This window comes from Petaurus breviceps, unplaced genomic scaffold (genome assembly GCF_028583685.1).
Source record: "Petaurus breviceps papuanus isolate PSGF00001 unplaced genomic scaffold, PetGlider_PUasm1.0 177, whole genome shotgun sequence".
Taxonomy (NCBI): domain Eukaryota; kingdom Metazoa; phylum Chordata; class Mammalia; order Diprotodontia; family Petauridae; genus Petaurus; species Petaurus breviceps.
This window is the reverse complement of record NW_027185776.1, coordinates 903977-914878: the sequence shown is the minus strand read 5'-3', so window position 1 is coordinate 914878 and position 10902 is coordinate 903977. Positions and strand designations below refer to the sequence as shown.

At 38.6% G+C, this 10902-nt stretch overlaps 1 protein-coding gene across 8 annotated transcripts in view; it reads left to right on the top strand.

Moving 5' to 3' along the window:
• EFCAB11 (EF-hand calcium binding domain 11) overlaps positions 1-10902 on the top strand; it is a 203544-nt gene that overhangs the window by 36117 nt on the left and 156525 nt on the right. For 5 of the 8 annotated variants that reach the window (XM_069085979.1, XM_069085977.1, XM_069085980.1 and 2 more), the window contains exons 4-5: positions 2085-2186; positions 7718-7808. In XM_069085979.1, coding sequence (XP_068942080.1) covers positions 2085-2186; positions 7718-7808 — 193 coding nt within the window. Of the gene's footprint in view, positions 1-2084; positions 2187-7717; positions 7809-9022; positions 9076-10902 lie in introns of all 8 variants that reach the window. The other 3 variants (XM_069085983.1, XM_069085976.1, XM_069085982.1) reach the window with 2 other exon arrangements.

Genomic DNA, 10902 nt, shown 5'->3' with positions numbered 1-10902 from the left:
TTGAGAGTCCCCCGGCTTTGAAAAACCCAGAATGTGGAAACCCAGATGTTGACTGGGTATGGATGTAATGGTTGGACAGTTTGGAAATCTGTCTACTTGATGTTTCTGTCTTGATAATTATGCCTGTATACTTTGAGATTCAGGATGCTGACCTTTTCTCCTGAATAAGGTAAATGATATATGTCTGACTGATTAAAGTAAGCTTGTTAACCCATTTTGAGTTGCTTTCCTTTAACAAAGCAGATCCAAGAACCTGTGGTAGCTGCAAACCCTGAGGACGCTTGGGGTGCTTGCTGCTACATATGCTTATTAAATTTGTGAATTGTCTAAAACTATAGAAGGCAAACAAATTATGTGATAGAATCAGGATCCAAAAAGATCTCAATACCCTACAACATTGGAGTCAAATCTAATAAGACAAAATGAAATATTGGAGATTATGAAGTTTCACAATTATAAGTCTTACAGTTCTCACAAATGTAATGTGAGAGAGGCATGTCTATCCAGAAAATTGCAAATCCAACATCATGCAACAGTGTACAATAGCAACCCCAAAAGGTAATGTATCCAGGCTAAGTAGCATCCAGGAATAAGGAGTGTACAATGCTGCCATATTCTGTCCTGGTTAGATACATGTGGAGTCTTCTCTTCAGTTTTGGATGCCACACATTGAGAAGAACAGGGATAAGATGGAATGTGTCTAGAGGAGGACAATCAAAATGGTGGAGAGCCCCAAGATCATGCCATATGAACATTGGTTGAAGGAATTTTTTGAGATGTTAAGGCTTATTGAAGGCATGATCATTGCTTTCAAATATTCATTCAGTTTGTTCTGTTTTGTCCCAGAGGTCAAAACTAGGATTAGTGGGTGGAAGTTGAACACAGTAGAGACACATTTTGGCTTACTATAAGGAAAGACTGACAATTATAACTATCTAAAAGTGGAATGCACTACCTGGAGGAAAAATAGATTCCCTCTAATGAGAGGTCTTCAAGCGAAATCTTGTTGGACGTACTGTAGAAGTGATTCTTATTCAGTTACATGTTACACTGGGGAGTTTTTGAGGTCCATTCAAACCTGAAAAGTCTGTGATTATGAAAAAAATTAACTTATAAGCAACTACATTATTTTAATATGAAACATTTTTTAAAATTCTACCATTGCCATTAAAACCCCCTACAAACATCACATTAGAGCTCATTTTAATAGCCACCAAAAACCACAGTATTCCACTTTATACTATCCAACATGGCTATTTCATTATGACAGTCACATGAATCCAGGCCTATGGCAGTAGAACATACCATGGGGTTTATTTAGTCCTGGGGATGGAGCCAGTTCTAAAGTTTATATCATGTTCTCTCCACCTTTATCTGTGGTGTGCCATTGATATTGACTTTTGAAAAACTAGTTTGACCTCATCTCCCAGGTGCAGAAAAAATACTGTAATGATATCCAGGAAGGAAAAAAAAAAAGATCGAGAAAGTAGTACAAGAAAGCAAAGTAAGAAAAGTTGAGACCGTATTTCAGAAATGGTGCCTGCGCCTGTTTATTGAATTTTCAGCAGTGAATGAAGTACACACACACACACACACTTTTGGAAAGGGATCAGTTTATTACCCAATTCCCTAAAAGAAGTACACCCCCAAGGGGAGCATTTTCCTCTTATTCATGTCTGGTGCCAGGCATATTTAAGGTAATCCTCAGTTTTATAAATCTTTGGGTACAACATTCTTTTTAACCAATTTAAGTCCTTTGAAAATGTCTTCACTTATACATAGGGACATTTAGATGGTACAGAGGATAGACCCCTGGTCATGGAGTTAGAAAGACTTGTGTTCAAATCTGGCCTTAGTCATTTCCTAGCTGTGTGACCGTAGGCACATGGCTTAATCTCTTTGCCTCAATTTTCTCATCTGTAAAATAGGGATAATAATAGCACATATCTCCCAGGGCTGTTGTGAGGATCAAATGAAATGATATTTATGAAGTACCTGCATATATATAGTAAGTATTATATAAATGTTAACTGTCATACATACTTTTCTTAAAAGAGAGAAATCATCTTTCTTTTGATTTCCAGGTATATGCCTTGAAGAGTTTATAAAACTCATGGAGAAAAAGAAGGCAGCCCAACTCTATCAGAATGAAATAAGACAGATTTTCACAGCTTTTGACAGGCAATGTAAGTGTTTTAAATCATCCTAGTTAAAAATACATATATTTTTTATTTCATTGTTTACATAATGAAATATACTTGGGTAGAATACTCCTGGAATTGGTTGTTTTAAATATTGTTTCTAGAATTTTTCTTCTTGTGCATTTATAGTGATCTCTAATATATGACTTTTAAGATCACTATCCCTTAAGTGCTTCACATTTATCATAGGTGGAATTATAAGTAAGAACATATTAAAAGAAAATAAAACTTGACCTGAATTGTAACCTAGGTTGGGGTAGAAAAGGGAAAGGATTGCCATGAGATTATGTTAGGAGTTTGGCTTGGGACTTTCATGTGAAAGATAAGTAAGAATGTCCATGCTCAGTCCTTTCCTCTTCTCTGAGCCCAGATATTGCTAGGTTCTCAGGTATTTCAGAGGTTTCTTAAACTACCTCATTGATTGGGAGTAGCCAAAGTATGGTCATTTGGACTCCCTTGAGTCATTGGAGGGACCCCATAGATCAAGTACAGGGGTCTTCAGTGGCACTGAATCTTAAGTTAATACCCTGGTCCCTACCATGGTTTGTTGGTTTTTACTCATGTATCATTATTTTATAGCTAAGTAAGAAAAGGAGCTACATTTAAAACATTTTCAAGTACAAACCATGCTAATTTGCATGAGAAATGTCCTGTGCCACAGCATTCAGGCTCTCCTTTAGAAGAACAAGCTGAAGAGTTTCAGGTAACAGAAGAGAGGGCTATTGTGGGTTTGGCTCAGAAAAAGAAGAAAATAACTAACAAAAGGAATGTGCAGGCAATCCTTGCACAGGCTGAGCCTAGTTACCTTGATGACTCTCAGAGTAATGTATGGGAAGGAGATGAAACAATGTTAGATGAGGCTTCTCAGGCAGAAGTTCCTCCCCTACTGAGAAGAAAACAGGAGAACCAGGGGGAAACACAGTTTTCAGGGAGATAATTGAGGATTTCATTCAGCAAGAGGTCACTGATATAGTAAGTCGATTCACTCAAAGGATAAGAGAATTGTTAGTGTCTTGGATGGTGAGAATCAATGATGAAGGGACCAGAGGAATATTGGTAGATAGTGTGGATTGCTTGAAATGTATAGGTATTAGTCAGAATCATTTTGTATAGCAAGCTTTTAGGGATCGTCATATGCAAGGAGATAACAATGGAACTAATTTGTTAGCTTTAGCTGCTAAAGGATGCGATAAAATGTATTCCACTGATTCTGTGTGGCCTAGTGGAGATAGACCCCGGTATTTACTTAGGAACTGTATGAGAGTTTAAAGGAAGAGGTAATGAAGACAGATAGGCAATGAAGACATGGTCAAAAATGCCGATGCTTATCATAATATTCCCTTAGCAGTTTCTCATAGAAATATCAAGTGAAGATGGCTCTTCTTTCTTATAAGCACCTAATTCTGACTCTACTAATTGGGGAGATAGGGTACCCTCTTTTGGAGGCTGGATAAGATTTCACAGTGGGGTGACTTAGGGGAATGGGAAAAAATACATTTCCTCAAGCAAGAAGATTAAATAACCAGTAGATTCAAAGACAGAATAGAATGACAAGAAAATAATTGTTTACTGCTCTACTGAGAGCAGGGGTAGATTTGAAGAATAGATGGAATTCCAACTAATGAATTATACAAAGCATTCCAACTAATGAACTAAACAAAATGTACCAAGAAAAGGGGCTTAGACTGAGCAGGCAAGTAAGAATTTCTCCTACTGATCCTCATGAATATTATATTCAAGTTCATCATACCTGCAGGAAGAATAGGAAATTGGCCAGGCCGTAGCTCAGATTAAAGAAAGTATATCATTAGCCAGAGTGATGACTAGAAAACAGTAAACAACAGTGAATAAGGCGACGATAATGGGTTCATGGACTCCAGAAGTGTGGCTGGGCCTCTCTCTACCCTGCTTGTCTCCTTGTTTCTTTTTTTTTTTGGAGGTTAGACTTGTTTGCTAGATGTGTTTCCTGCAGGCTTAATACCCTCCACCTGCAGATGCCCGATTGCTTAAGCCAGATGTCACTCCCTGTCCACAGCTGTGATGTGTCACTCTTGGACCTGGCGTTGACCAAGCTCTGGATGCCAATTAAAGAACTGTCCTCTTGAATGGGACCTCTTGAAGCAGAGACAGCTCTGTGTCCAGTTTCAGCAGGAAGTAGCTATATTTTGAGCCCCATTCTTTTGAGGAGGGAATGATGGGGTGCTTGTGCTCAAGACTCCCCCTAAGATATTGTTTTATGTGCTTATTTTCTGTTATCCCTGTTATATTGTTGTAAAGTTCTGTTGACACCAGTTACCCCTAAAACTCCATTGACCTATGTAAGGGACATGAAAGATCTTGGGGTCGAATGTAATGGTAATGGGAATTTGAAGATCTTTCCTGATAGACCGAATGTAATCACATGGAGCCTGTGTTGGGAGAAGTTTGCTGAACAGGTGGAGCAGAACTCAGAGGAAGTTAGGAGTCATAGCACTTAGAGCAGAGGGAGACAGAGGACACAGGCAAGGAGACAACTAGGCTTGTGAGTGTTTGTGGGAAGTCTTCGTGATGGTGTTGCTTTCTGCAGTGTAATTGTGTATAGATTTATTTGTTGCTATGATGAATTCAGTTTTCTGATGTTGGGATTTGGCTTTCTGGTGTCTGAATAAATATTGTGCTTCTGTCTTCTATATGGAGAGTCTGTTATATTTTGTGATTCAGAATTACGCTGGCATATTCATAGTCACTGTCAATGCTGTGAATATTGCATTGGCACTTACACACTGGTGGCTCCTGTTATCAATGCTCACTTCTGTTTTGCTCAGTCATATTTCTTTCTTTCTGATTTATGTTCTTCTTCTGATTTATCATCAGCTTTTCCTAGTGACTTCCCTACAGTCTTACTGAATGATTGCTTGTATGGCCCTGTGGCCCATATACATCCACTGAGCTTTACTGTCTCTGCTCTCTGACAGATTTAATTCAGAGGCCGTTGGTCTTTAGGGCCTGCTGCTACTTATGGACTTAGTGTAGGTCCACATTCTGTCAATTCCAAGGCTAAATGGACTGACTGATGTGATATTTCTTCCCCTGGGCAGCCAGGAGGCATGCCTAGCCTGAAGAATAAACCTAAAAGCTTTTGCCTGGCTTAGGGAGAGAAAAAAAATACAGAAAACTTAAAATGTACTGAAGACTTCATATCCTAAAAGCAGCTTTTAATTTAATCACAGTTCTTGTTATTAAGACTCATAAATTCTAGAACTACTCAGCTACTTCATATGTAAGAATTTCAGTCCATCTCTAAACTCTTTTTAGAGCTGCCCAGAAGCAGCTAAGTGACGCAGCAGACACAACACTGGGACCTGAGTTCAAGTCTGGCCTCAGACACCTGCTAGAAGTAGTACCCTGGGCAAGCCATATAACCTCTTCCTTCAGTTACCTTCAGTTTCCTTAACTTAAAATGGAAATAAGAATAATACCTATCTCCCAGAGGTGTTTTGAAGATCAAATGAGATAATATTTGTAAAGGTGCTTAGCACAGTGCTTGGCATGCATTAGGTGCTTAATAAGCGCTTTGTTTGGTTTTTTTTTTCCTTCCTTTATCTTACAATAGCAAAAATTAACATTTTCTGGCAGTTCATTGTGATAATTCCTCTAAAGGCCTATCCTGACATCAGCCTTATTGGGTGAAGGGAAAAGATAAGAAAAAACATTTATTAAGTGATTATTATGTGTCAGATACTCTGGTAAGTGCTTTACAAATATTCTTTCATTCGATCCTCACAACAACCCTATGAGATAGATACTCTCATCCTCATTTTACTGTGGAGGAAACTGAGGTACACAGAAGTTAAGTGACTGGCCCAGAGTCACACAACTCCAATTCAGTGTGTCACCTGGCTGCCTAATGCTGTAGTATGGAGGTGACTTTGGGTTCCCAGCCATCTTCTTCATTGTTTCTCTGTGCTTTACAGATACCTTTTAGAATTTGATTTATGAATGTATGCTAGGAAGGTTTGGATTGCAGCTCTAGGGATGGACTATATTTCTCTCTTGCCCAGGGACCAGCTGAGGTAAAATCAAAGAGATTCATCACGAAGTCAGCCACAATCACTTTCAAAGACTGTCTACCAAATTGCAGAAGGGCTGTGATCTGCATCAGTAAAGGGAAGGGAGTATCCACACACATGACATTAGAGGTTCTCAAAGTATGGATGTAGATATTGCCACTGACGTCATAGTCAAAAGGTCATTTCTGCTGCATCCTCTGAAATATGCCTTTTGTTATACAGTCATTTCAGATTCTTTGTGACCGCCATTTGGGGTTTTCTTGGCAAAGATTTTAAAGTGGTTTGCCATTTCCTTTTCCAGCTCATTTTACAGATGAGGAAACTAAGGCAAACAGGATGAAGTGACTTGCCCAGGGTCACACAACTAGAAGTGTCTGAGGCTGGATTTGAACTCATGCACATGAGTCTTCCTAGTTCCAAACCCAGTGCTCTATGTACTACACCAACTTTAGTCTCACTAATTATCACTCAAGATGAATAAAACTTATGCCTAGGAAGTAGAGGAGAGTGATGACTTAAATCATTTTACAGTAAGAATAGACGAGTAAATTGTCACTACTTATTTAAAAGGCTCCTCTTAGAATGTAGTAATCAATTATGGAAACATAGTGAATGGTATTTTGCTCAAAGCATTTTTATGCTTAGAGAAAACTTTTCAATGCTCTTGGCTCAATCAGTTACCTTAGTTTAGTGATAAATAAGTGTCCCTTATACTACAGGTATGGTTGCATCCAGTGGAACAACATTGAACTTTCTGTAAGATGATACGGGGCTCAGTAGATAGAGTGCTGAACCTGGAGTCAGGAAAACCTGAGTTCAAATCTTGCCTGAGATAGTTAGTAGCTGAGTGACCCTGGGCAAATTGCTTAGCCTCTCTAAGACTTGGTTTTCTCATCTGTAAAGTGAAGATAAGAACAGCAACTACCTCACAGGGTAGTAAAGATCAAATAAAATAACATGGAAAGCATTTGGCAAAATTTGGAGTGATATGTAAATGCTAGCTATTATCATTATTTGTCTTTTTTTAATTCTTTTTTATTCTTTAAATAAAGGGGCACCTAGGTGGTCTGGAGTCAAGAAGACCTGAGTTCAAATCTTCAGATACTAGCTGTATGATCCTGAGCCAGCCACTTCACCCCTATTTGCCTCAGTTCCTCATCTATAAAATGGGGACTTGATGGAAAAGGGAATGTCAAAACCACTACAGTATTTTTGCCAAGAAATCCCCATGGATTTTTCCCTTCCTTTATCTTACAGTAGCAAAATTTGACAAAGTCCATGGGGTCACAGAGTCAGACACGACTGAACACCACCACCACCACTACCACCAATCAAAAGCTTGATACAAATACTGTAGTTGAAATTACCAATGCAACGTTTTATACAAAAGAAATCTCTTAGTATACAATAAGTGCTTTATGGCTGAACAAATAATTCAAATCTTTTTAAAATTTTGTTTTAAATAAGATCGTGGATTTTTAACTTTGGAAGATTTCAAAAAGGCCTTCAAACAAGTGGCTCCCAAGTTGCCAGAAAGGATTGTGCTTGAAGCTTTCAGGTAAGAGCTCTAGAATACTCATATAGTGCCCAGGTTCACATGCTGAGAAGTTATAGAGAATGGCAACAGTTGTTAGCTCACAACAACCCTCTAAAAAGGTTATAACATTTTTAGCACTTGGGTTTCAAGACCTGACAGAAATTTCCTTCAGTGTTTGAAACTTACCTGCCAATGACAGAACCAGTAGTTGTGCCCTAGTGTAGAAGGGTACTTCTGCGTCAGAGACACTACTTGAAGACCTACATATACTTCAGAAGTTCCTAGGAAGCTAGGAAGTGTTAGATAGCTCAAAGCCAACCAATCAGTCAGTCAATCAACAATCATTTAGTAAGCACCTCCATGGTTCCAGGCACTTTGCTTGACCCTGGACATACAGACACGAAAATGAAGCCTTTGTTTCTTTCAAAGAGCTTGTATTCTATCAGAACAGAAAAATTCTCTACAGACTGGATCAGTACTGAGTTCATCTACTAGAATTAGAAGGATAAGATCAATTATGTCTACAGCGCTAAGGTTTTAAATGAAGAGATTTTTCTTTTCAATAGCAGCTATATTTTAAAGTTTATAGTGACTTCTGATGTCATTTCTCTGCCCAAAAATCTTCAACAAATCTACATTGTCAACAGAATAAACTCATCCAAATGGCCGACACCCTTTACAACCTGGCACTATTCTTCTTCCTTAATTGTGTCTCCTACTAACATCCTATTGAACGTTGACAGAAGTCAGGAGACCTGGCTGCTAGTCCTGGCTCTACCACTAACTAGCTATGTAACCTGGAGCATTCAATGCCCCTGGGCCTCAGTTTCCTCATCTGTAAAAAGAAAGACATTGGCCTAGATGATCTCTGTGATTCCCTCCAGATCTAAATTTCTGTGATCCTATGATGGATTTCTGCATGTATGTATCCTTCTAGAGTCTAGACCAAGATCTTTGCACATAGGGACCATGTCACATACTGCCTGCTAGCTCCCATAGTACCTAGTACAGTTGGTTATACGTAGCAAATATTTAACCAATATTTGTTATATAATTATTATTAATTATCACTGAATTCAGTGACCCTTTCCTTTATAGACAATAAATCTCTCCTTTTTTTTGTTGTTATTTTTAAGTCATTTCAGTTATGTCCTATTCTTTATGACCCCATTTGGGATTTTCTTGGCAAAGATACTGGAGTGATTTGCTATTTCCTTCTCCATCTCATTGTACAGATGAGGAAACTGAGGCAAACAGGATTAAGTGACTTGCCAAGGTCATTCAGCTAGTAAGTATCGGAGGTCAGATTTGAACTCAAGAAGATGGGTCTTCCTGACTTCAGGTCCAGCACTCTATCTATTGCACCACCTAGCTGCCCTAATTTTCCTTTACATACTGGTTTTATACATTCAATTCCATTCCATAAGAATATATTGATGTGAGAATGTTAAGGCAAGTAGACCAACAGTCCTGATAAGAGGTGATAAGGACCTGAACTAAAGTTTTTGGTACATAGTAAGTACTTATTTTTACTGCTTGTTGACTGACTGACTAAATGTTGCCCATTGTTAATGGAAAGGAAGGGGACATATGTGAGGTGTTACGGAGGTAGAATCAACAGAACTTGGCAACTGATTGCCTAAAGAGGGTAAAGAACACTGAAGAGTAGATCATTCAGAGGTTGTGAACCTGGGTGACTGGAAAAGGATGTTGGTACTTTCACTGAAATAGGGTAGTTTGAAGCAGGGGGGGATGGGGGGGATGTAATTAAAATCATTTGTGGTATGTTGAGTCTGAGGCATCTTTTCCCACCACAACATCCCTACATTTCATTGAAAAATTCTAGAGATTATTTCTAAATTCAAAAATTCTAGACTTAGTACCTCCCAGATTAGCCTGTTCCATTTTGGATGGTTCTCATAGGTAGACCTTTAAGTCAAAGTCTGCTACCCTATGAATCGTGTTCTTTGAGTCTCGAATGGTGTGGCTGGGAGGGCCTTTCCCATATTGTCTGAATGCAGTTCTGCTTGTCAGTGCCTGAAATTGTGGTGCCCAGAGCTGAACATAATATGGGTTTCTACAAGCATTTTCACAAACTCATCACTTACTTTTCCCCTGTTTTTAGAGGTGCTTAATTCATATTTTAGTCTTGGTTGTCATCAGGAGGTAAGCTCTTCTTTCTTAACACAGCTCTTTAATGGGCACCCTACAGTATTTGGGGCTGGTATTTTTCTCTACGCTAGGATATGTTTACCTCTAAATGCCTGGGAGCTTTCTCTTTCTGAGTGTAAGCAGTGAAATTTCTGTTTTCCCCACCACCTGACAGTTGGCATACAGCTCTAGGCTGCTTTTTCTTTTCCCTAGTGATGAAACAACATGCAAAAGTACAAAAGGCCTCCTTTCTGATTTTCCCTTCCCCCAGTCCGCAATCAGATGGTGAATACTGAAGCTTAATTCTGGTCTTTGATATAAAATAGAAATACCAAAGCATCACAAAGCCCTCTACTCCCAAAGTAAGGTGATTAGTGACCACTATAATACAGCTCTGAGATTCAGGAAACCTCATTTGTTTATTTACTGGAGGTTAGAGTACACATGAAAAACCTTTAACTGGTAGGAGTGGTGAAAAAAGTAAGACCGTCACTTTCTGTTAAATCATCCCTTTATTGGAAGCTGAATTTTGAGTGATTGTAATAACTAGTCTTAGTCCTAAGACACCTAATAAGACTTCCCCTCCCTCTTCTTGGAAGAGAGACAAGAAACTAAAGGAGCAGAATGGTGGTTGCATACATTGTCTAACAGTCTGTGTCAATTGTTTCTGCTTATCTAATTTGATCACAAGGGAGGAATTTAGTTCTGGTCTGAGCAAAAGATGGGACCCTTACTCACAAATGGCCATTTTATAAAGACAAAAAAGGATTAATAGAACTTGTTTTTTAAAGTGAAAATAAATAATGCATTTTTTGGAATAGGGCTGTTAGTGGGGAGAAGAACTTGGAACTTAGCTTTTGATTTGTTTTTTTTTTTTTAAAGATTACAACCAAATTAAGGGAAAGGATTGATTTGAGCTTGGTTATCAGTGGGCTAACAAACTCTGTTCCACTGAATGGAAGAG